This window comes from Lissotriton vulgaris, chromosome 7 (genome assembly GCF_964263255.1).
Source record: "Lissotriton vulgaris chromosome 7, aLisVul1.2, whole genome shotgun sequence".
Taxonomy (NCBI): Eukaryota; Metazoa; Chordata; class Amphibia; order Caudata; family Salamandridae; genus Lissotriton; species Lissotriton vulgaris.
The window spans coordinates 595,959,236-595,986,102 of record NC_141695.1 but is presented as its reverse complement, the minus strand read 5'-3'; the positions used below and the strand labels follow the sequence as shown (position 1 = coordinate 595,986,102).

The following is a 26,867-nucleotide window of genomic DNA, read 5'->3' as shown; positions in this document are numbered from 1 at the left end:
CAGCCACAGGGTTATGGTGGCCAGCAGAATTGGGCTCACCACCGTCTCCAGCAAATACAGTGAGGAATTTGGCATCAAATGGGATTCAGACCTATCTTTTGTGACCCAAGTTCGACACACTTCCTTGTCTTGCTTCTGGAAGCTAAGAAGCCTAAGGAAATTTCCGCACTCATTACTGGAGGAAAGCTGCAGATCATAGTTCATGCTACCGTGACCTCTCAGCTTGACTATGCGAATAGTCTGTACCTAGGGCGACCTTCTTCTTTGATCAACAGACTCCAGATGGTACAAAATGCGGCAGTGAGATTAAGCCGACGGGTCCTGTTTTGTCATCATATCTCCCCTCATATCAGACAACTCCATTGGCTCTGGGTAGCGAAAAGTATAGAGTTCAAGTCCCTGACCCTGGCCTTTTTCTGTCCTGCATGATAAAGGACCTAGATATCTCAGACATAGGCTTTGCCCATATCAACATAAATGCACTCTGAGATCTAACTTCCAGCACCTGCTTTGTGTACTGCGCTATGCTAAGTTCCAAATGGGAGGCAAGTCCTTCACAATGAGGACAGCCAAGTTGTGGAACTCCTTACCCTCTCAAATGCACTTGGTTGAATCAGAACACGAGTTCAGGAAGTTCCTGAAGACCTGGCCCTTTAGCCAAGTCTATCCTCCCTCTTGGCCCTGATCCGTCTTCTGTTTCATCTGCTCAGCGCCGGAACACCTCTGTTTGAGGTAGCTCTTGCGCTCTATAAATGACACTATTAATATTATTATTACTGGATGTTACATCTGGGAGACCCTGTACTCTCAAAAGCTCTGCGGGCACCGTTTAGGCCGGGTACGCGTGCATATTACTAGCAAGATATGAGCAGACCCAAGAACTCAGCTGTTTGCTTACAAAGAAAGCGATGAATGGTGTGGTGCTCTACTCCCCCCACGCTCCCCCTCCCCGCCATTTGAGGCAAATGTGTTTTCCTCCGAAACACCAAGTTGACTTTTTTTTTTACTCAGGAAGTGGAGGTGGGTGCGAATTCTCCTTTGTCATGAAGTGTTTTCTGCCAGAAGTAGCGCGCCCTAACCATAATTTGGCTGAATGGCCTGAACGGCGCATATCGACTTTTACTGTGTTGTTTCCATTTTTTTATTGTTATAAAACCTCAACCTTGTTGGGGAGGAAACATGTTTTGCCTTCGAACGAGAGGAATGGCAGTTTTCCCTGCAGGTCTTGGTGCACAGCTGAACCCTATAGCCGAGCCTTGCACATGGCGTCCTGTACAGACACAGCTCCAGAGGGGTATTCCTTAGGTTTACATCGAAGGAAGAGCTTTGCACTTTTACAGTCACTTGTAAAGAGCGGAATCTGTATTCTACCAGCGCCCCACATGCGATTAATTCCATAAATGTAAGTCTTCCTATCACTTTATTTGTACATGGTTGCCTCAAAGCCTATTTCTACATGGGTGGAATGATGGGTGCTTGGAGATCCGGGTGCCAGACCCCTGCAAACATTATCTTTGAGCCCTGGCCGCAGCACCACATGGGTGGAATGATGGGTGCTTGGAGATCCGGGTGCCAGACCCCTGCAAACATTATCTTTGAGCCCTGGCCGCAGCACCGTGAATAAGTGGATGAAAAAAATCCCACTCGGCCCTTTGGCTGCACTCCAGAGTACACAGCAACCAAGGCACCGAGCATACTGGATGCGGTGGGCTGCTGCCCCCCTGGCCCCGTCCTTTTCAAGAATTAAAGTATTAGAAGTTGCCGGTGTCTTAGAGTATGACAGGGCGAAACAAAATAAAATAATAATGCTGAAGAACCAGATAAAGAAGAGAAGAGAGTGCAAAAGGAAACACGAGCAGCAGGGTGTAGGCGGATGAGGCCAGACACAAAGAAAGTGTTCATCCCCCTCCTGCTGCCTCAAGAACCCCAGGAATTCTGTACATTTCGGGATTTTCTGTTTAATGAAATTCACCAAGGTTCAGAGGACAGCACAGCTCCTTTGCCCTCCCCCTTCTCCTTTCTATTCAGCAAGCAGTGCAGGGTTGATTATTACCCGGCCAGTTAACATATTTATCATTCCTGGCTGGTGCTAGCTACTCCTGTGGGGGCCAGTGGGAGCTCTAAAAACTATTTATTTTTTCACACATTTAATTAAATCCCGGAGACTGTTCTCGGTAGCAGGTGAGCTCGTCGGGGGTCTTTCGTCGCTTTTCAACGTTCCAGTTACTTCCGAACATAGGCAGCAGCCTCTACACACCACTATCTCTGACCCAGGGATGTATCAGGGGCCTACATTCTGGCAATCCTCAGCAGCCCATCATGTTTTTACACCCGAGAAGACCCTCTTATGCACCCACACGCCCCTGACACTAGAAGCCGATTTTCACCCCCCCACTACTGCTGAGCTCGTCAAAATATCACAACTAAGAGCATCCCACACCCCTGCCCTTGATCGACCAACCCACTGACTCCCCCGTTCCCGACCAACGATGCTTTGACGAGGGTCTTATTCGGGCAAAGAAAATAGGCCAAGGCAACAAAAAAGTAAGCCGCGTTCACCAATCGTGATCCGAGCCTTTGCATGGCACACTGTTTTAGTACTTCCTGAAAAATCGGATGCAAGTGGTGTATTCTTAAGTACATTAAGCCTGTGATACTGTGCTATTTGATAGGATTTTAGGGATTCTTTACAGAGTTTATCATGTTCAGCCACTAAAGGAACTTTTAGGTCAATTAGTGGCAAACAGTGAATGTGTTAACGCATCAATGAGTTTGCAACCCCAAAGGCACTAACAAATTAGAAACTGTCAGGCCATGGTACAGAAAACTAACCATACTGTACTTGCAAGGTAATCCGACCGGAAATATTTAAGATAGGTCTCAGCCCTCCAAACTTGATTCTTGTGACTGACACTGAAATATTGGTCATTTACAGACGCTGTATCAAAACCTAGGGTACCGCACTGCTGTTGTCACCTGCCTGGACTTTGTGACAAAAATCCTGCCAGATTCCAAAGCTCTAATTTTGATGACATCACTACTGCCTGCTACTGGAATCTCCAAATGGTGCTGAGCAGCAGTTTTTTCTGCATCAAGTTTAGAAGGATTACAGAATTCACAAGCCTAAACAGATATGGGGTGGACGAAGTTTACCAATAAACATTATGCCTATAGTATAATCACAGAAGTCACAGAAGAAAATTCCACCGCAACCATGAGCCTCACAAGTTACAACCCTTCCATAACCCTCAACCTTTCCGGGTTGTAATGAAATGAACTGGACTGCAAAAATAATGTATCCACTTGAGGAAAATTGTAATTTCCCGAGTAAAAATTAGTGTAAGATGCTGCCTGGACTGCCAAGTGAAAGCCACCCCACCCAAAATGCCTTTGTTGATGCCTACTTTAGCTTGCTTCACAATGACAAGAGGAAGTTTGTGTTACACATGCCCCTGACAGTCAAGTGGAATGGGCTACCTGGAGATGGTGGCTCTGTGTGGGACCAGTTGGCACCGCTACATCATCCCAGCATTGCTAATTACTCAGGAAGTGAGGCAAACCCAAAAGTTATGTGTGGCAAAAGGCTAAAACGAAGTGGGTAGATTTAAAGAAAGGTATGTTCGAATTTCAGTGACAAAAATATTGACTGCAATAAATAATCACCCAAATATTGTTTACAAAAATATTGGTCCATTAAGTGTATAGTTTCTATTATTAACTCCAATCAGGTAATATTTTTTGAAACAATATGTAGGATATATTTTGGCGCATGATACTTGAGCCATAATATTCAGATATCATACTAGGTAGAGGGAGGAACCAAACAATAATATTATGTGCAAGTGTTATGGAAACCAGAACTGGATTTGGGAAACTCGGGCAATTTGTCACTGGTCTTGTGTTTCTGAAAGGCTAACAGGGTTGGCTCGAAGTTAGTCACATGGCAAGCCAGTTCTATAGCACTTCTGGTGTTTTCTGGTTGGTGTTCTACCAAAGTATTGCTTTTTTTAATATCAACCTGCACTTATATTAATATTATTGACTCCAGTCGACTACCAACGTATTGTCAAGGTAAGTAGATGTGGAGTTAAGAATAGTACATTTATAAAGTATACTTCAACACGGTGTCACATGAAATACTTCTCGGTCGCTTGAGGAAGGTGGGCATAGGAGGTGTGGCTCTGTCCTGGCTGGAGAGCTTTCTTTCGGGCCGCTCGCAAGGAGTCAAACTGGGCTCCCATCATTCCATCTTAAGGGAGCTCACCAAGGGAGTGCCACAGGGCTCATGCCTAAGCCCCACACTTTTTAATGTGTATGTGGCCCCCTTGGCAGACATTGCAAGAGCGTATGGCTTCACCCCGGTGTCGTATGCTGACGACACTCAGCTTTTATTCCCCTTCAGACCCTCACGCCCGCAATACAAAAATCCTTTGCGGAAGGAATGAGGGTAATATCGGACTGGATGGCTTTAAACTGCCTCCAGTGCAATGTAGGCAAGACGGAGGTCATGTTGTTCGGGGAGGCCACGCTTCTGTGGTCCCCAGAATGGTGGCCCCCGGACTTGGGACCAGTACCAACCCCCAAACAGACCGTAAAAAATCTTGGTGTGTGTCTTGATAAGGCACTTCTGTTCAAAGAACATACAAATCTAGTAGCAGGATCCTGTTTCCATGTCATCAGACTGCTGCGACGTGTCTTTCCATTCCTACCTGATTACTATAGGAAAACACTTGTCCAGACATTGGTGATCAGTAGACTGGACTACTGTAATGGCCTGTTCATCTCGACCAATGAGGAACAACTACAAAGATTGCAAGTGGTCCGGAATACTGCAGCGAGACTTGTTCTCAATGCTCAGCCAAGGACCGCATCACGTCCCCTTCTGGACAAACTTCATTGGCTGCCAGTTAGGCAACGTGTAAAATATAAAATCTGCTGCACAATACATAAATGCCTGTTTGGCACAGGACCTAAGTACTTGAAAGAAAAATTCAACCCCTACAGTCCCGGGCGCACTCTGCGCTATAGTAGTCAGCAACTGATCCAGGTTCCAAGGATTAGAAAAGCTAGGCAGGGAGGCCAAGCTCTCTCCTATAAAGACCCTATTTTATAGAATTCACTTCCCCCCACTCTGAAACAAATTACCAACCGTCTGTCTTTCAGGAAGACTTTAAAAACATATCTTTTTTCGGCTTCCTAAGATATTGCAACACTGACTCCCTCACAAACTCATGGTCACTACAAGGTTTTCTCAGAAAAAGCGCAAGCGCAGAGATACCCCTTCGGGGGTCGAATCCTGCACTATACAAGAGCATAAATAAATAAATACTTGATATTATTCACCCCGATATTTTGATATATACACACACCTACTCAAGCATCCACATTTATTGCCAGCTTCCCAGCAGTCACTGATTTCTTATTTCTACCTTCTTACTTTGGTGTTCTCCAAATTTGTCTCCCTAAAATTCCTTAATCACGCATCTTTTTGTAGTCCCTGATTTTCCCTTCTACTTCCATGGATTCACAGGGTTCCTTGGCCCCACCTTTTATTCTCTAATTTCCTGTTCCGTGTTGTGATCCCCAATTACCTACTGGGCCTGCTTATGATGTATGGTGTGTTATCACATTCTCAGTTTCTAACCCCCTGTCCCCATTCCAACTTCTTTATTCGAATAACCCCTTCGACTTTCTCAACTATCTCATTCTCTTCATGGTCCCACTTCTTGATTAATTGCTCTGCGCCCTACTTCTGGATTGATTTCCTGTCCCATACATCACATTAGCACTTTTTAGGTCTCGCGACCTATCGATGTGCGCAAGCGCATCGAGCGTAGCGAGAATTCATGTGGCGAAAACATCTTCAAACCAAAGGGCTTTCAGCCCCGCGGTTTTCATGAAGTTCACGTGAACATGCACGCGCATCGCATGCAAGCCCAGCCTCTCCCGCCCCCATCCGGCATCAGGCTTCTCCTCCCCTAGCAGCACTCCTCCCACACCAGCAACTCCCCCCTCCCACACCAGCACCTCCCCTTTCTCTCCACGCAATCACAGCCTCCCCCTCCCACACCAGCACCTCCCCCCTCCCACACCAGCACCTCCCCTCTATTTCCACGCAATCACAGCCTCCCCCTCCCACACCAGCACCTCCCCCCTCCCACACCAGCACCTCCCCTCTCTCTCCACGCAATCACAGCCTCCCCCTCCCACACCAGCACCTCCCCGCTCTCTCCACGCAATCACAGCCATGCTGCACTGCCGAGCCTGGGCTTTTCCAGCTCTTCCCTCCCACTCGCTCACTCTCCCGCCCCAACCCGACTTGTTCTTGTTCTGAACTGCAGATGTACGAAGCGCCGAGCCAACTGCACAGAAAGAGCCAGTCTCTTTGAATAACAGTCAAAAAGAGCCACAAATGAAAAACAGATCCCTTGATCACGTGCAGACGAATGACCGCTTTGGTTTCAATGACCTCGCTTTTTTTTTTTGGTTCTTGTTTGTGCGTAAATATTTGAAACAAAACAATGAAGCAATGGGAAATGGGGGAGAATTCATGTGCTCCATCGGATAGTCAAACCACCGCTTTTTTCCGTGGCGTTTTCTTCGAGTGCACGTACAGGCACGCGCATTTGGCCCATACACTTTCATGGCCATCTGTTCCTGTTCCTAATGGCCCTCCCCCAGCACAGAGCGCGCATCGCGGCCGCACAGCACATCAAAGGACTTCTCCCAGCGTGTGCTGTGCGGCTTCTCCTCCCCTAATTATGTGGCCGGCCGTACTTGTGTTTCCTGGCCGCTTCCCGGCCGATCAACTTGTATCAGTTTGCTTACATTACCATGGTTTAAGGCACACATAATTTCCTGTATCATGCCTTGCACTCCCTACCTTCTCGGGACATTCTTTGCACTTGTAATCATAGCAAACAAGGCTACTTTCGGATCAGCTATGGTCAGACAGCTATCTTCTTCGCTGTCCTTGTTTTCGACGTTTTATGTTCTCTTCCTAAGCCTTACATCAGTGACGGCCCTTCGCTAGCCTTGCACACCAAAGCCTGTGATGTCACTTATATCACAGTTGCTTGAACTACATTACCTACCCATGCCACCTGAATTTGGCACACATTTTATATTCTCTTGCTGGACATCTCATGCCGTATCGTTATTTTTACTCCTCAATTTCCACACCTGGCATTAGTTTCTTTTCATGCCTTGCACCATTTTGTCATGCTTTACTCTACTCATGCCTTGCAAGCCCTGAACCTATTATCTTCCCTACCCAATCTTTCCACCTGATATCTTCACATGCCATATACCTGTATTCTCCTCCTATGCATATGCACCCGTTATCGTCTCTCACATCAGGAAGGTTTTGTTTCCCATGCCTGCTCCTTGCATCAATCTCATGCTCTGCACCTGAAATGTCACATCAAAGGCTCTGTGCCACTTTCACCCACACAGCAACACTTACAGACACACAACGCCACTCACACCCACGCAAGCCCACTATCATCCACGCAACACCACACTCAACCACGCAACGCCACACTCAACCACGCAACGCCACTCAACCAAGCAACACCACTCACACACGCAACGCCACTCATCCACGCAACCCCACTCATACTCATCCACGCAACCCCACTCATCCACGCAACGCCACTCATCCACGCAACGCCACTCACCCAAGCAACACCACTCACACACGCAACACAACTCACCCACGCAACGCCACTCACACACGCAACGCCACTCACACACGCAACGCCACTCACCCACGCAACGCCACTCACCCACGCAACGCCACTCACACACACTACGCCACTCACACACACTACGCCACTCACACACGCAATGCCACTCACACACGCAACGCCACTCACACACGCAACGCCACTCACACACGCAACGCCACTCACACACGCAACGCCACTCACACACGCAACGCCACTCACAAAACCAATAGCTCCAACTTTCCTACTGCGAGACCTATTGGCAACGCCAGTGCTTGTTTCTCTGGTGCCTGCTGTGCTGCTGTAGCTCTATTGCCCTATTTACCCACCCATTAAAGACTTTTGAGACAAAACTAAACTGAAGTTTACAGAACTGACTTGGTAGCTCGTCCCATAAAGTACAATATAGAACTGGAACATGTTGGTCTTTGCAGAAAACATCTCTAGAATCTCTTAGATTAACCAGAAGGAAAGGCCCTTTTGAAGCTGTATATGCTAGTGGACTACTCTACATCTAAGGGCACACCTTGCATAGCCTTGCTATCCCACGGCCTATAAGTGATTCAGTTTGCAGTGTTCAAAACAAAAGAACATTCATTTAGTAAAAATTGAGCCACCTACAACCTAGCGAGGGGCATTTAGAATGCAGCACCAGATTTTCAAACCTTCCAGCATACCAGCTTATCCATGGGTTTTGGGAGTGTTGTTAGGTTTAAAAAAAGGCAATGATCCCAAGTTGTCCTATGTCAAAGGTGAACACATCATCGAGTCCTTGTTTTCGTTGCATTCCGGGGCTCGAAGTCTGAATGTAGTGATATGTTATTGGAATTTGTATACTCCACAGCATGCAGATGATGTGGCCCAGTGGTCCTGTCACCTATATGGGAGTGTTTTTACTCACAAGTGGGAGGGTTTCATTACATACTTGAGTCTGAGTCCTTCTGTAATGCTATGCTGCTGACATTGTGTCCTTATCTATCTCTGAGATTGTAAGGCAGGGGTCTTCAAACAGGTAGGGGGGCGCCAGTCTGTATCCAAAAGAAACATTATGCTGATAGCAGTGCTTTCTTTTTGGCTGACACAACCAGCAGCAGTAAACGCTCTGTATTTATTGGCCATCACTAACATATTTTCTCATTTCTATCCTGGCTGGGAGAAGGTGTCAAAATGGAAGGGACTCCAAATATTCTTCAAAACCCCAACCCCTATTTCTAATACTCACACTATGGATACTTTTACACGTTAGTAAGGCCTGCCTGACAGGAATAGTATGTTTGGCAATCATGTATTTGATTGCAAAAACGGTAACAGAACTTACCTGCAACGTTTAAATAAGTCCAGACATATTTATACGTTGCCAGTTTAATAGAATAATTGTGTAAAATGTTGATTGGGGGAGGGGTGATTTTTTTGCACTGGAGATGCAGCATTGAAAAGTTTGAAGACCACTACTTTAAGGTGTAACTTTCAAGGTATGTGGTTGGCTGTTAATTGGTATGGTACCAAAATATTGTGGCCTAAATATTACTTGAGAAAAGATCATGTGCTAAATCTTGTATGAAGTATCACCTCATTGGAGTTAATAACAGAAAAACTACCGACACTGGAGTGATAATTTTGTAAATGATATTAAGACCATGATATTTATGGCAGATGATATTTTTGCTCAGTATTCTGACCTGCAACTACTTTATTCATATGAAAAAGAACCATGTGAATATATTGGGTGTCAATGTCTTATTTATCAAACAATTTGTAAATGATCATACGTTTGAGATGGAAATAACAAAAATATGAGTAATAAAATCAGGACTTTGTGGGAAATCAAAATGAGCTGTGGCAAAAATTAGCCCTCTGCAGTAGATCCTGTCAATAATGGAGCCATAGTGGCTTAGTTGGGTCATGAGGGCATGAGCGCTCACTCAGCTCTGAAAGCAGACCCTAGGCCAGCAGCTTATGGTGGAAATCGCAAAGGGAGAGAATGGCCAGACCATTCCAATGCCAAGAAAAGGAAATGGAAGGATTTCTCTAACTTCATATGGGTAAACCTGACATCTCTGAAATGCAGTGAAACAGGTAGATCTCGCAACATATCCTTGCCTGGTACCTTACCTGCCAAGTGGGGTCAGCGTGTCTGAAGTAGCAAAAGTTGTCAGTTATCCATTTATAGATGGCAGACAGAGTGATCTTGGCCTTCTTACTGGCCTGCATGGCCATGCAAATGAGTGTGGCATACGAGTAGGGTGGCTTAACATGGGGGTTTGTCTTGTAATCCACATCTTCTGGGGGTGTTGCTGGCCCTCCAAGACCACATGGGAGGGCAACTCTGTTGGTGGAGGATGAGATGGGTTTGCCTGGTGTGTGTGGCATGCCCATGCAGGCTGAGTCCCCTGCCAGGGGAGAGCTTGGTGCCACCGAGCCTGGCATGTTGTTGTAGCCATGCGGGTCAGCAGGGCTGCTTGAGCCTGTTGCAGTCTTACCCACATTGGCATTGATAATGGAAAACTCCTGCAGCCACTGCAGGCTAGTAAGACTGTCGTCCAGGTTGAGCGTGTCTCCCATGCTGCTGTCCTGTGTGTCTTCGCCCTCCACCTGCAGGCTCATCCAGCTCTCAGCCATGTCTGGGGCAGCCAAAATGGGCAAGTCCAACATCCAGGACCTTGGACTGGGGCCCGGGGCGCCCAGGATGTTAAGACGCAGCCGGCACAACTGCAAACAGAGGCGGAAAAAGAAGACATAAGTTAGAATGCAAGATGTATCAGGAGTCAGACTTAACGATTGAATAACAATGTTCTAATTTATTTGTCGTCTGTGAAAAGGTGGCTTGGTATATGGTGTACACTTTATGTAAGTGGGAACCTTGCGCCAATCCAGACAACCCTTATGGTGATTTTAGTAGTCTTAGACAACCTTAGAAGCTCTCTAAGTGGTAGCTGTGGAGAGCAACCTTCAGACTTAGTCCGGAAGGAGTGTAAAGCAGCTAGTTTACCAGATCATAATCGTATTGATAAAGATTAAGTGGAAAAGAACCACACAGTGTATTTATAAAAATATATATTTATTATATAACACTAACACATACAGGTATCTCCTAGTCGGAGATACACACAATACTTTTCAATAGAAACAGGTAAGTAGAACGTAATTCACAGTGGTCACCAAGGGGAAACCAAACCATATACTAAATTATGAACGATGACTAGAGTCAGGACTGTACCCAGAAGTCGTAGAATTGTCGGGGACCCGAGGTAAGTAACTAGGAGCCCCACAGAGGTTGTGTGCTAAGTGGGAACACGACAAATGTGATCAATACAAGTCAATGGTTAAGTCACTGTTGCAATTTTAAAGAAGAAGGACCTTTCCCAGCGGACCCTTAAGAAACCCTGTGGAAGACAGAAGGTTGGAGCTATCCCACCCCACCTGTGAACACCTTAGGAACCAGGATACGGATACATAGGTGTGCAGTGGTGTCGGAAACCACCGTCAATTCCAGTGGAGAACTTTAGAAAGATGCTGCTGCTAGAGAAGGTGAACGTTTCCGGTGAAATCTAAAGGAGGATTCAAGATGTGAAGAACCTGCAAACAGAGGGGACAGAGTCTATGCCACTCAGGAGTGACCAGGAGGCACGGAAGACACATTCCCACCGATTTTGGGGCTGCAGGGGAGCAGACGATGCCCTTAGAACTGCAACTGAGTGGACCAGGCGATGCTGTGGAAGACCACGAGCCGTACATGAGCTTTCCAACGTCGGATGACGAGAGTTGCAGGGTCGGTGTCGGGTGGGGAGCCCCAACAAGCCTTGGCAACTGCAACCAACATAGAAGTGGAGAAAGGTACAATGTTGGGACCAGCAAGGTTCAGCGGACTAACCACAAGCAAGGGATTCAGGGCCGGCCTTGAGCAATCAGGAGAGGCCAAAGAATACAAGGATGAACCTCAAGAGGACCCACAGGCTGGAGGCGCTGGAGTTGCAAGAGGACCTCTAGCAGCTCACCAAAGATGCAAGCCCATGATGCAAGAGATGCGGTGAGGATGAAGATCTTGGTCACAGGAGATGCTTGAGGTTGGGGCTACTTGGAGGCCGAAGATTTTGATGGAAGGAAGCCAACAAGCCTTTGCAACTGCAAGTTGATGCGGTGCACAGGGATTCAGTTCCTGCGGCTCTGACGAGGGATACTGGCCTCAAATTTGGTGAGAGGACGGGGCAGGCCTTGAGGGATGTGAAGAACCACAAACTGTGTTGCTGAGCCTTTCAGAGTCCGTGGGAGCTCAGGATCAGCAGACCGGTCAGCTTAGTTATGGTGCCTACGGATGCAGGGAAGTGACTCCTTCACTTCAAGGGAGATTCTATCAGGTGTCTTGGATGCCCACATATTTTAGAAGGTTCCTGTATGGTGCACAGGCATAGATGTTGCATCAGACAAGCAGGGCAACGAGATGAGGAGCAGCAGGAGACCCTAGAAGCAGCCTTGATGCCCAGGGTGAAGTCTAGCGAATTCCAGAGTGCCCAGACGGTTGAAGAAGTGCTGTCTGAAACTAATCTTGTGCCACGACGAATCTAGGAACCCACCCACAGGTAAGCCCTAAAATACCCTAAGGAAAGGGTTGGGACGATTCAGGGGTCCCTCCCAAAGGAGAGGCTGGACAAGAAGGTGGATACTCCACTGTCCTTTGTTAAGTTTTGCACCATGGCTGGAGCCAACAGCTCCCTGAACTGGTTTGAACTGGACTATGCATGGAGGGCACCATGTTTGCCCTGCACACAGACTATGTGGCGCTGGCAAGCGTCCCCACCCTCCCCCAATACACTAAATCCTGTCTGGGAGGTGGTCACACCTCCCTGTGACAGGATACCTATTGTTCTGCCTTCCCCTGCCCGAGCTTGGCTCAACAGCAGGAGGGCAGAAACGCGTCTCTAGCCGGTAGCAGCCCTGGCTTGCTTTCCGGATCTGGAAGACTGGTACCGGGAGCACTGAGGGCCTCCCAAAGGGAGCTTTACGGCACATGGAATCATACCTCCCACACCGTTTACCAAACATGATAGGATTCATTTCAGCCAGTTTCGAGATGGTCACCGCCTAATGACATGGTGCCCCTCTATATGTCATATAGCTGTCTCACTTACCACGCAGTATAATGGACTCCGTAGATTGTAGGGGTGTCCTGCTCATGCAGGGGCACCCTCACACTTAGAACCAAGCACCCTGCCTTCAGGATTGCAAAGGCCTGCTGTAGGGGTGACTTATATGTTTTAAGTGCAGTGACCTTAGATATAGGGAAACCTATATCTTTTGTAAGAGGTGCTTGCACCAGCTTACACAGGCTACAATGGCTGGCCTGTAGAGATAGTTTGAATGGTCTTCCATAGGTGACATAATACATGCTTCAGCCTATGGGGACCCTCTGGGGTACCTATGCCCTGGTATAGGTACCCCAGAGGTCCATATATATAGTACCATATATTAGTGACTGATAAGGGTACCCCAGTACCCAATCCGGGACGTACCTAAGCACTTACCATTACCATTTAGGGGGAGAAAGCACGAAGACTGGGGTCCTGATTAGCAGGATCCCAGTCAGATTAGTCAGAAACAGCATAGAACAAGGCAAACATTGGGGGTAACCATAAAAGCAGATCCTTCTCTCCTACAACGTCATAGCCACCAAAATTGAAGCTTGCTGAGGCTGACAAGACTGGTTCTGCCTCAGCCCAGGCTTAACATGTTATCCACCATTTCAGGCGTCTCTGACAAGTCTCCCATTCAGCCCGCTGTGCCCAGGCCTTAACTTCTGTCCTAGTCCTCATGGGTATTACAGATGTGTACAGGCCTACCACGCAAGCCTGGAGTGTGACTAACTACCAATCCCTACCAGACAAATTTCCCATGTGTACTGACTGTGGCCTTACTACACTTTACTTTCTTGCCCTCTCAGACAAGCTTGGTAGGTAAGCCTACCCTGGCCCTCCGCCCTTCCAGAGGCAGGCTAAGTAACGTCTCTGCTGACCGACCCCTTGTGACTCCCGTCTGAGAGCTAGAGGAGTATCTGGTAACCTAATGTGGTACCCCTCAAAGGAGTGTTTCCCCTGAAACGATGTGACACCCATCACGCCTCGATTAACATAATGTGGCGCCCCCTTGGTGATGAGCTAGGGGGGCCGCTAGTAATCTCGGGCACCATCTCTCAGAGACCAAGCAGCTTCCTCGGACCACATGTGGCCCCCGTATATGAGCGATAGTAACTCTAGTGTCCTTGTGCACGACCCAGGTGAGAGCTAGGGGAACCTCTCGCCCACGCGAGAGCGAGAGGGCCCCCTTGAAACTTCAGATGGGACCCTTCTGCCAGCGAGTGGGCCCTGTGGCGAGCTCGTGTGGACATATGAGAGCGAGGCGTGCCTATAGGAAGCAGAGCTAGAAGTGTTGTATTGGCCTCATGTCTGTACCCCTTGGTGTAAGCACCAAATTGCACTGATTGTGCTGTGTGACGCCGCTATAGAAGCGAACGGAGCCTCTTCTTGTGCATTTCCTGTACCCTCAATCTGCAAGATATCTCAGCGAGTTATAATGCTGGTATTTGGTAGGATCTGGTGGGATCTGCAGTACGACCCGAGACGTTCATCCTTCGGTAGTTAATAAATCAAGAAACAATACATTGGGTCGTATTAACATATGCTGTTCACAGCCCGGTATTATTGAGCACTAGATATAGAGGAGTTTTTTTCTCTTTATTTAAATGTGTTTGACATCCCCAGACGAAAAATCTCAGAACGGACACTGTGCCTGGGGCGTCGCACCCACATGCCTTCTCTGTGTAATAATTGCTATCAGATAAAGGCTAACGGTCCCGGATGGCTAACTGCGCCAGTGGGGTGGAAGCCTTCTGCTGCCTGCCCCACCTGTGGCGTTACAGCATCCAGCTCATTGTGCCACCCTCTGATGGAAGCACCCTGCGGTTGGGAGATGGTGTGTGCTTGTTCTACTCGGTTGGTAGTGCACTGCTGCTGTGCCAGTTCTGGCATGAAAGCTCTGTGCTGCATCTGCCACCTGTGTTACCGAAGGTGGAAGCTTACAGCTACTTGTGTCACTGTTGGGTGGAGCTGTGACTCGGGGGTGGGAGTGCCCTGCTACTTGTGTCACCTGCTGTCCGTTTCACGCTGGGTGGTAGTGCCCTGCTACTTGTGTCACCTGCTGTCCGTTTCACTCTGGGTGGTAGTGCCCTGCTACTTGTGTCATCTGCTGTCCGTTTCACTCTGGGTAGTGTGACCCTGCTGGTTGTGTCATCTGCTGTCCGTTTCACTCTGGGTGGTAATGCCCTGCTACTTGTGTCATCTGCTGTCCGTTTCACTCTGGGTGGTAGTGCCCGGCTACTTGTGTCACCTGCTGTCCGTTTCACTCTGGGTTGTAGTGCCCTGCTACTTGTGTCACCTGCTGTCCATTTCACTCTGGGTGGTAGTGCCCTGCTACTTGTGTCATCTGCTGTCCGTTTCACTCTGGGTAGTGTGACCCTGCTGGTTGTGTCATCTGCTGTCCGTTTTACTCTGGTTAGTGTGACCTTGCTACTTGTGTCATCTGCTGTCCGTTTCACTCTGGGTGGTAATGCCCTGCTACTTGTGTCATCTGCTGCCCGTTTCACTCTGATTAGTGTGACCCTGTTGCTTGTGTCATCTGCTGCCCGTTTCACTCTGATTAGTGTGACCCTGTTGCTTGTGTCATCTGCTGCCCGTTTCACTCTGATTAGTGTGACCCTGTTGCTTGTGTCATCTGCTGCCCGTTTCACTCTGGTTAGTGTGACTTTGCTACTTGTGTCATCTGCTGTCCGTTTCACTCTGGGTGGTAATGCCCTGCTACTTGTGTCATCTGCTGCCCGTTTCACTCTGGGTGGTAATGCCCTGCTACTTGTGTCATCTGCTGCCCGTTTCACTCTGGTTAGTGTGACTTTGCTACTTGTGTCATCTGCTGTCCGTTTCACTCTGGGTGGTAATGCCCTGCAACTAGTGTCATCTGCTGCCCGTTTCACTCTGTTTAGTGTGACCCTGCTACTTGTGTCATCTGCTGCCCGTTTCACTCTGGGTGGTAATGCCCTGCTACTTGTGTCATCTGCTGCCCGTTTCACTCTGATTAGTGTGACCCTGCTGCTTGTGTCATCTGCTGTCTGTTTCACTCTGGGTGGTAGTGCCCTGCTACTTGTGTCATCTGCTGTCAGTTTCACTCTGGGTGGTAATGCCATGCAACTAGTGTCATCTGCTGTCAGTTTCACTCTGGGTGGTAGTGCCATGCAACTCGTGTCATCTGCTGTCTGTTTCACTCTGGGTGGTAGTGCCCTGCTACTTGTGTCATCTGCTGTCCGTTTCACTCTGGGTGGTAATGCCATGCAACTAGTGTCATCTGCTGTCAGTTTCACTCTGGGTGGTAGTGCCATGCAACTAGTGCCATCTGCTGTCTGTTGCACTCTGGGTGGTACTGCCCTGCTACTTGTGTCATCTGTTGTCCGTTTCACTCTGGGTGGTAGTGCCATGCAACTAGTGTCATCTGCTGTCCGTTTCACTCTGGGTGGTAGTGCCATGCAACTAGGGTCATCTGCTGTCAGTTTCACTCCGGGTGGGAGTGCCCTGCTACTTGTGTCATCTGCTGTCCGTTTCACTCTGGGTGGGAGTGCCATGCAACTAGTGTCATCTGCTGTCAGTTTCACTCTGGGTAGTGTGACCCTGCTGCTTGTGTCATCTGCAGTCCGTTTCACTCTGGGTAGTGTGACCCTGCTGCTTGTGTCATCTGCTGTCCGTTTCACTCTGGGTAGTGTGACCCTGTTGCTTGTGTCATCTGCTGTCTGTTTCACTCTGGGTAGTGTGACCCTGCTGCTTGTGTCATCTGCTGTCCGTTTCACTCTGGGTGGTAGTGCCCTGCTACTTGTGTCATCTGCTGTCCGTTTCACTCTGGGTAGTGTGACCCTGCTACTTGTGTCATCTGCTGTCCGTTTCACTCTGGTTAGTGTGACCCTGCTGGTTGTGTCATCTGCTGTCCGTTTCACTCTGGGTGGGAGTGCCATGCAACTAGTGTCATCTGCTGTCAGTTTCACTCTGGGTAGTGTGACCCTGCTGGTTGTGTCATCTGCTGTCCGTTTCACTCTGGGTAGTGTGACCCTGCTGGTTGTGTCATCTGCTGTCCGTTTCACGCTGGTTAGTGTGACCTTGCTACTTGTGTCATCTGCTGTCCGTTTCACTCTGGGTGGTAATGCCCTGCTACTTGTGTCATCTGCTGCCCGTTTCACTCTGATTAGTGTGACCCTGTTGCTTGTGTCATCTGCTGCCCGTTTCACTCTGATTAGTGTGACCCTGTTGCTTGTGTCATCTGCTGCCCGTTTCACTCTGGTTAGTGTGACTTTGCTACTTGTGTCATCTGCTGTCCGTTTCACTCTGGGTGGTAATGCCCTGCTACTTGTGTCATCTGCTGCCCGTTTCACTCTGGGTGGTAATGCCCTGCTACTTGTGTCATCTGCTGCCCGTTTCACTCTGGTTAGTGTGACTTTGCTACTTGTGTCATCTGCTGTCCGTTTCACTCTGGGTGGTAATGCCCTGCAACTAGTGTCATCTGCTGCCTGTTTCACTCTGTTTAGTGTGACCCTGCTACTTGTGTCATCTGCTGCCCGTTTCACTCTGGGTGGTAATGCCCTGCTACTTGTGTCATCTGCTGCCCGTTTCACTCTGATTAGTGTGACCCTGCTGCTTGTGTCACCTGCTGTCTGTTTCACTCTGGGTGGTAGTGCCCTGCTACTTGTGTCATCTGCTGTCAGTTTCACTCTGGGTGGTAATGCCATGCAACTCGTGTCATCTGCTGTCAGTTTCACTCTGGGTGGTAGTGCCATGCAACTCGTGTCATCTGCTGTCTGTTTCACTCTGGGTGGTAGTGCCCTGCTACTTGTGTCATCTGCTGTCCGTTTCACTCTGGGTGGTAATGCCATGCAACTAGTGTCATCTGCTGTCAGTTTCACTCTGGGTGGTAGTGCCATGCAACTAGTGTCATCTGCTGTCTGTTTCACTCTGGGTGGTAGTGCCCTGCTACTTGTGTCATCTGCTGTCCGTTTCACTCTGGGTGGTAGTGCCATGCAACTAGTGTCATCTGCTGTCCGTTTCACTCTGGGTGGGAGTGCCATGCAACTAGTGTCATCTGCTGTCAGTTTCACTCCGGGTGGGAGTGCCCTGCTACTTGTGTCATCTGCTGTCCGTTTCACTCTGGGTGGTAGTGCCATGCAACTAGTGTCATCTGCTGTCCGTTTCACTCCGGGTGGGAGTGCCCTGCTACTTGTGTCATCTGCTGTCCGTTTCACTCTGGGTGGGAGTGCCATGCAACTAGTGTCATCTGCTGTCAGTTTCACTCTGGGTAGTGTGACCCTGCTGCTTGTGTCATCTGCTGTCCGTTTCACTCTGGGTAGTGTGACCCTGCTACTTGTGTCATCTGCTGTCCGTTTCACTCTGGGTAGTGTGACCCTGCTACTTGTGTCATCTGCTGTCCGTTTCACGCTGGGTAGTGTGACCCTGCTGCTTGTGCTACCGCTTAGGTGGAAGATTCCTGTCGCCTTTGCCAACCGCTGAGTCGAAGCTCCCGCCTGACATTCCCAGGTTAGGCTGGTTTAGAATCGTGATGCCCTGCTGGCTGTGCCACTTTGGATTGGACTTTCCATCCTGTTTGTGTCACTCTGATGTGATAGAATCCTACATTTGCCTTCTATGGGGTGGGGGCTCCCTGCTACTTGAGCCGCTCCTGGCACAGCCATGCCCTGCTCTGAGCAGGAATGTGTCTGCCCACAGCGATGAGAGAGTGGCATGCCCACAGGCGCGCGATGGTGCCATCGCCAGGATACAGGCGTCTGGGGACCGTTCTGGAAACACCTTGCGTCATCTTCTCGGAGTGAGCCGCAGCCCAGCTGACTGTTTGAAGACCCATGTCTGAGTCTCCAGGAGATGTGAATGAGGGACCTGGGCACACCCGAAAGGACAAGCTGGGCCTCGGGTTACAGAGGCAATTAGAAGTAACTCGGCTCCCAGCAGCCACCTACTCAAAGGTGGGTGAGATGGAGGAAAGCGGGCAAGGAAATGGATGAGACATGAGAGGTCAGTTAGGGGAGGCAAAAAACTGAGCAGGGCCACAATGAATGAATGAGACCCAACTAGGGTGGATGGAAATCCGAAGGTGAGACCCAGGGTGATAGGGCAAACGCACTCATCAGAACCATGAGGCCAGGGTGTAGGGCTTGTGGTGGCAGTGTGTGGCCATTGGGTTATAGGTCAAATGGGGTCAGTGCTCAGGCACCCGTGAGACCCAAGGTAGTGAGACATAAACATTGGTAAAAAGCCCGAAATGGATCATGGTGGTAGGGCATCAGGGAGGTTCAGTGTCCGGTTACAGGCATGGAAGAGGTCGAGAGTAGACACTGGTAATGCGGCTACCTGCGGCACACCACGCAGTGCACTTATGTAAGAGGTGGCCAGCATAGTGGCACCTTCTAGCACATCTCCGGGCACTAGTCTCGGGGACGGGACCCCTGCCCACACAGGGAGTCCCCGAAAGTCCGGCGCCTATGCTGCGTCACTTTAGACGAACATAGGGCTGTGGCCAGGTTCTTATACCTGCCTCTGCCCATTCTTTGTCCCTCCCGGTCACACTGTCTGGTGTGTCGTGTCACCTGGTGGGCAGAGCAGCTTAGGTCATTCACTGCTGCCTGCCCTTGGATTGTCCGTAAGTTAACCAACCAAGTTGGCATACTTCTTGTATAAATCAATCAATCATGGGCTTGTTGAGCGCGACTACTCACCCGTGAGGGTCTCAAGGAGCTAGGGAGGAGGGGAGGTGCAGGTTCCAGTCCATCAAGGAGGAGGTCTATTGAAGAGCCATGTTTTGTGGTTTCTCGTGAAGATGGGGAGTGATGGTGCTGCTGAGGTGGAGCAGTAGGGCGTTCCAGGCTCTGGCTGCGAGGAAGGGGAAGGTGCGGCCTCCCGATCTGGACTTCCTGGTGCGGGGGACGACGGCATTGGAGAGCTGGGCTGATCGTAGTGTCCTTTGGGGTGCGTGGAATTCGAGTCGGCTGTTAAAGTATGCTGGTCCGGTGTTGTGGAGGGCTTTCTGTGCATGGTTGAGAATCTTGAAGGTGAATCTAGCCTTGATGGGGAGCCAGAGGAGTGTGCGCAGGTGCTGGGAGATGTGGCAGTGTCTTGGCAGGTTGAGGACCAGTCTTGCGGCGGCGTTCTGGATGTTTTGTAGCTTGCAGGTGAGGTTTTTGTTTATTCTGCCGTAGAGTGCGTTGCCGTAGTCAAGTCTGCTGGTGGCAAGGGTGTGAGTGACGGTCTTTCTGTGCTCGAGGGGGATCCATTTGAAGGTCTTGCGTAGGAGGCGGAGAGTGTGGGAGCAGAAGGATGCGACGGAGTTGATCTGGCGGTCCACTTTGAGTTCGGAGTCCAGGATGATTCCGAGGTTGCGTGCATGGTCCGTGGGGCTTCCGAGGGCGGGGGGGCATCAGCTGTCGTTCCAGCCGTAGGGTGTGGGCCCATGATCAGTGTTGAGTTGTGGGCAATGAAATAAACCTGCAGTAAAAATAACCTGCAGCGAACTGCTTTTCAAGAAATCTTGTGTGGAGTGATTATTTATTGTAGTGCATGCTTTTTTGCAGTCAATGCTAATAACTCATCATGTTTTGGGGAGGGTTCCCAATAACGGCACTATGCCCAGCAGACACAGGGACATGTAAGAAGCATTGTAACTGCCCTTAGAGCTGGCTGATGTACAAGATGGCCTTGTGAGACTGCGCAGACTCAGTTGACGTCCATGATACTGTCAGGATGCAGATAGAGTGTATGCAGCAAACTTTCAGGGGAAAAACATTGTTTGCTCTGTTTTTTACCAAGATTCGTGAGAAGGGCATGAAGAAACAGTGCCTTACACATATGTGCCTTTTCGGTTTTCCCATTTCAAACCACCGAAAAAGTTTAATCGGATCTGAAAAACTTTTGACCAGGTCTTAAGTGAGTTCTGCTGTTATAGGGATGGTCAAACTTAATCACATACATACTCTAGGAGTCTAGGTAGAGATAGGTGAATAATTGCAAATCTTTTGCAGCTCGCTAAACATGGCTATTACGTAGGTGAATGTTAACGTTCAAGGCTTTTAGAGTCTTTAATCAGTACCAGTTTATGCCTCAAGCAACGTTCTCCCCTCTCATGGCGCCCTGCATTTATCCACCGCTAGTTGGCGACATCTACAGAAGCAAGTGGCCACAGGTACAACCCAGCTCTCTCTGTAGCCTCTGCAGATAAAGCCCTTCTGGAAACTTCCCTAATTTGCTAAAAACTGCTAGTTCGATTTTAATCGACACAGAGGAGGTTTTTAGACCATCCCTGAGACCCACGATTCATAAATCTTAGAGCCTGTTAACTTTTTCAGTTATTATACAGCACAAAATTGGTGATACAGGTGCTGTACATGAGTAGTTCGAGAACCAGATCACATTACAAAAGGCGAGATTTATGTTTCCACATACACAGGGAAATGTAATGGTTTGCCAGGAGTGCTCTGAGCTGGTTCCCCAGTCGGTTACTTTGACCTTGAGGCTACATACTAACATATTTAGTCTTGGTCTGCATCCAGACCTGCCTCGCCAAGCTATTGGGGACTCCTACGAGTTAATGCAATGCCACGGCATTGCAGCTAGCCAGAGCCCCAAAAGGACAGAGGAAGGGCCTATGTTAAGAAAAAATGTACTTAATGTAGATGCTTCATACTACTGATGAGTTTTAAAACCTTCCCATAAAAGGCTACGTCGTCGTAGTGAGATATATTCATACTGCACAAACGTACGTCGGTCAGACTGACTGGTGAGTACACTTAAAATCTCAGAACCTCAATAGACCCCGAAGACCCATGTTGTAAGTATATAAGGTAGGTAGCAGGACATGTCTTCAGGTTATTAAGATAGATTTATTAAGATACACAGCAGAGCAGTAAACCTCACAGCTGACCAGACCATCAACTGCCGAGGCTGGAACCTTCACATACAAGATAGAACACTCTTAAGTACTGTGGGAGGTTGGGAAGGTAGAAACACAAATAAAGGACTACTGACACCAAGTAGCCATATTGAAGGAAGTACAAATATACAACAACCCACATGGCAGTGACTGCAGACACATTATTGGGATGACTTCCACCTCGAAGCTCATTTAATACTCCAGCATCCTACCCAAAGTATTCCATCCTCTTGTCTACACAAACCCTTGCATTTTATTTCCTGCTTTCTGTGCTCATTAGTTCGCAACAATTTCCTCAACCCTAGTCTTTCAGGGCCATGGTATTCTGTACTAGTTCAATACCCAGCAGCCTCTTAGAGAAGTGGGGCCTGCAGAACCCACCTAATACCTCAGCACCTCCTGTAACTAATCATCAGTGGCAGGTGATTCCTCTTGTAGCCATTCAGTACCTACAACCCCAGCTTTACGTTGGTACCCGAGACCAGGGTTTTGTAGATCCACCACCCACTATCTGCCCTGCCCAGTAGATGGTTGTTGTCTCTGCAGTGCCTACACCTCTAGCCACTTCCCTTAACCAGGAGTGACTTCCTGCTGTATAGGTTTAATAGCCCATGTTCACCGCCCCCTAGGGAATGAAAAGTGGTCCCTGCAAAGCCCATTTATTGCTCAACACCCTCTTTAACCCTATTCTCCTCAAGAGCTGGGGATATATACACACACACACAGAACTTTTCACCTGCACTTGTACATGAGAGGGCCCTGCAAAGTGCAACCCCACTTCTGACTCCATCCCCTCGAGGACTTGACATTATAATAATAATAATCCACATTTGTAAAGCGCACAATCACCCGTAAGGGTCTCTAGGCACTGGGGGCCATCGGGAAAATTAAGCAAGCTATTGCCCAGAGTCACATGGTGCTGGGCTAATCTGCCACCGGTGCCGGGGATCGAACCATGATCCCTAGATTCTGGAGTCAGTCGGCCTAGCCGCGGCGCTACACCTCTTCACATTGCTGCTTTGCACATAGGTGTTACCCCACTAGCCGCCCTCACCAGTCCCTCTGACTGGTAATATCTGCAGGGCCCAATCAATGTCCCAGCCAGCCTTCTCTAACTCTATTAGTTGATGAGCAGGGCAGTCTGCAATATAGGTTTAAACCCCAACACTGCTCCCTGCAGAAAGATGGTCCCAGTAGTGCCCATTTCCTCTATCTAGCCCTATCTGTGTAGGGCCAGGGACATCCGCCTGTGCAGTTCAATATCCCACCACCAGCCTTAATGTGCACCTCCTACAGACTGACTGTCTGTAGAACGTTGTTACTGTTTTTTTATTTATGTGTATATTGAGCAGTGGTCCCAAGTCAACAGTTAGAGAAATGCAAACTTACCACGTTTTTAAGCCTGTCTTGGAGAACGTGGTGAATCCTTCATTTTCCCAAAAATATTCTGGGATTGGAGATAGAACAAAAAATATGCCCCCTAGAGACTATTTTTGGGAAAGTTGCATTTGCCCAAATCTTCTAGTACTGGAGTTAGATTCGTAAATCTGACCTCCTGTGTGCCTGTATCGCCCGTTGCTGCTCTGAGGGCGCTACTGTAGGGCCCACGCGTTGCCCCAGCGCCTGCATTTTTGGGGCAGGGATGTCTTGATATAGCCATCCAGTGGTGCCCATCGCCTGCCTATCCCGCGTCAACTGGATACGGGCAGCGCCTGCTGAGCCCCCTTGGTGCCTGGGCACGTCCTCCCAGGACAGCGTCCCCGCGGGGCGTATTTAAGTTCGGGTTCACACTGCTCTGTTTACTCTTGTTTTGGCAGCTCCCCGCGGCTCCCTGCTGCCAGCCTTTCTCTACGCTCTGAAAACAGGCACGTTGCTGACATGGCGGTCATCGATCGCCCTCCGTGGGGCAGGCTCCGCCCACAGCACTGCACACAGACAGGAGGCGCTTGGGTATGCGCCGACTGTGATAAAACACCATGCCCATAAAACTCGGCTCTTTCTTCAAGGTCTAGTTGCAGAAAACAATGGAACATGCAAAAAGAAACTTTTATCGTTAACTTCTTCAAATTATAGTAAGATTTCAATAACCCCATCTTGTATTCCTCGCTGTGTGCTCACATTTAGGACAAATACATGCATTTATATTTCAAGGGGCCGCAATCGAGCGAACTCTTGGGCTGGTTTTGTACAACTAATTTATGTTTGTATATTCCATTTCGTATCAGAACAATACTTCACTACCCTGAGAAAAGATTCTGTAGTGCACCTGTTCATCTCAAGTCAACGCGACTATCACTTTAAAATGTGGATTCACGAAAAACAAATATATTTCTCACATCATCTTTTCTGTACTAATTAACTGCATACCAAAAAACGTTGTTTGACATAATATGGTGGAAGCTTTGCCCCGTGTCAACCGAGCATCTCCAGCAATATTTTTTTTCAAACAATACCGAAAAATAAAAACGTCAGTCAGCTCAACTTCTAATTTAGGTCAGCTACTAAACAGAATGTGGTCAAAACAAGCGTTCGCGAGTTTTGTCAAAAGTTATAGCTACAAAATAACCAGACTCTTTAAATACCAAGAGAAGCACAGCAGATATTGCCAAAAGTCCCCCAAATCTAAAAAATCTTTTCAAACTCGACCACTTAAGACTAGCACAGCAGAGGAAATCTATTGATAAATAGCAAAACAGCCTGTGTCTTAAGCGGATAAACGTGCCACCGGGGTCCCTGTATACACCTGTTACAGATGTATACTGGGACCCCGATGGCACGTTTATCTGCTTATGACACGAGTCTTTCGCTTTTTAAAACAAGAAAGACAATCCCGGAAATGAATAAGGAACCAATGCCTTTAAATAACGGAATTTCAGATAGAAACAACGCCCACGCGTTATAAGGACAGTCTGCGCTATTTCAATGAAACGACTGGTTGGTTGCTTTACAACGAAATAACGTTTTAAGAGATAGAAGTAACCTGTCGTCGAAAGAATTAGGTATTTAAATAAAAATAAGCAACTGTTTAGGGCAAGCAAACGTAAGTTGTCATTAACTTGCTACGGATGGCACTTTTTAAGATAGTGCATCAGTATTGCTCATTGTAGATCCATATGGCCGCACATCCATTCCACAGCTGTCTGTGCGACAAGACACCGAGCCGTTCCTCACCTGTTTCGGAGCTGCGCGCAGGGGGGCTGCAGCTACCAGGGGAGTGCTTCACATGGAGCGTTCCTCTTGGGATGCTGCTGGCAAGGACACCGGGGAGAACTGGATGAGTCCTGATTTCCTGGGTGTGCTACTTTTTCCAGTGGGGTGATGTTAGGCTTCGTTCGGTGCTGCTTTTCCGGGGGTGCAGTATTCCTGCTGGAGGTGACCGAAAGATGCTTATCCAGCGGTACCGTTTTCCTGGGGTGTATCTTTGCTCCTTTTCCTGGGTGCCGCTGGAGGGTGACCGCCTTCAGAAGGCTGAAGGACAGACCGGTCCTGCTCCCTTGGGCGCTCCTTCTCCCGGCAATACACCTGCCGGGTGATGGGAAGGAAGGTGCGCACTCAACTTGGTTGCTTCCTTGGTTGCTGCTAGGACTGGGGGTACTGCCCCTGCTGGAGTTTGGGGGCGCTCGTGTAGAAGTCTCTGGATAAGGTGGGTCCTGCCCCCTTCTTTTGCCCCTTTCTGCGTGAGTTATGGCCTCGGTCCCATTTGGCAGCAGCTTTTATCCCAGAGACTGCTACACATAACATTCTGAGAAGGCTTCCTTGGCAGCCAAGGCAACGCCCCGCCCCTGTAAACAGCTTCCAGTGCTGCGATTGGGCCAACGTCTCCATGGAGAGCCTCAATCACTGCAGGGCAGTTACAACGCCAGAGGCTTCTGGGGAGAGCGGCGGCTGCAGTGGGCTCTCATTTGGCGGGCAGGCGGGGGGTGGAGAGGGGGTGCTGCGGGGGCAGAACCTTCTAGCTCAGGGACTGGGGGGGGGGGGGGGGGGGGGGAGGGATGCGTCTGCTCACACTGCAATATATGATACAGATTCTTCATATATTGCCTCTTAGAACTCTAGCCTACTGTGGTTCTCTCCAAACCGGAGCCCGGGGCTGGGGATGTCAAACTGAAGCCTGGGAGGGGGTGATCCACAGCAGCTTTAGGGAGGAAGGGGGGTGGGGGAATGGTTGGGCAGGGGGTTTACAAGCTGCAGCAAGTGAAGAATTCCCTCAGCACATGAACTGCCCAGACCTGCTAAATGTCCCTCGAATCCTCTTATACTGCTACCTGGAAGGGTATTTCACGCTATAGCTGGAGGTGGCACCCCTGCAGTCCGCAGCCGAAACTAGCGGTGTCCTTGGGGTGCATGTTAGAGTGGATGAGGCACACGGTTTGAAGTAGTGAGGCTCCTCCAAAGTTGATAATAATACTTTTATTTGATTTGTTAAAATCATAAAAAGAGTGAAACTTACCACCATGATGTAAACAACATAATTCAGATACAAAATAAAAATTACAATAACATTTTTTTGTAAATAGTGACCCTGACGTGGTATGGTACCAAGGTTCAACAGGTTATTATACGAGCAATGTAAACATGTCCGTAAAGTGCTAATCCCAACAGAAGATGGAGAATGAGAAAGGTGCAAATCAGCTACGAATAACCTTCTTTCCAGTTTTTTAAGTCACTGTCGCTTTCTAACCCGGAACAGTTATGTTGTAAGTAAACTCCTCCAATCAATTGTAATGAATAAGAAGGTTTATTCATGAGCACAGCAGTAGAGGACCCAGCGCCTGCTGACCAGTCAACCAACTGTCCAAGCAGAACCTGGAGCCCACAGTAACATAACAATTCTAGAACCAGGCAGAAAGGGTATAGAGTACAATGAAGACCATAGAGTAAACAATATAAGCAAGCACATAGTTTACAACACATCTCCCATCTTTGCAAACAAAAAAAAGAAAAGAAAACAAATCAATTGCAAAAATAATCATTCAGATAAGAAGGTGGTTTACGATACCTTGAAACCCTAGGAGTGGAAAGAGAAGGAGGAAGAGAAGGAGAAGAATCAATGGTGGTGCTTCGAAAACCAGAGGAACCAGAATCCGATACATCACCACCTCCCAAACAAGACCTGTCAGAAGGGGA

At 48.6% G+C, this 26,867-nt stretch overlaps 1 protein-coding gene across 1 annotated transcript in view; it reads right to left on the bottom strand.

Moving 5' to 3' along the window:
• Window positions 1-25,432, bottom strand: part of FOXJ1 (forkhead box J1) — a 28,740-nt gene extending 3,308 nt beyond the window's left edge. The window contains exons 1-2 of the mRNA XM_086930705.1: window positions 24,912-25,432; window positions 9,840-10,436 (exon numbers count right to left, since the gene is read on the bottom strand). Coding sequence (XP_086786831.1) covers window positions 9,840-10,379 — 540 coding nt within the window. The 5' untranslated portion in view covers window positions 10,380-10,436; window positions 24,912-25,432. The remainder of the gene's footprint in view (window positions 1-9,839; window positions 10,437-24,911) is intronic.
• Between the last annotated feature and the right edge of the window lie 1,435 nt (window positions 25,433-26,867).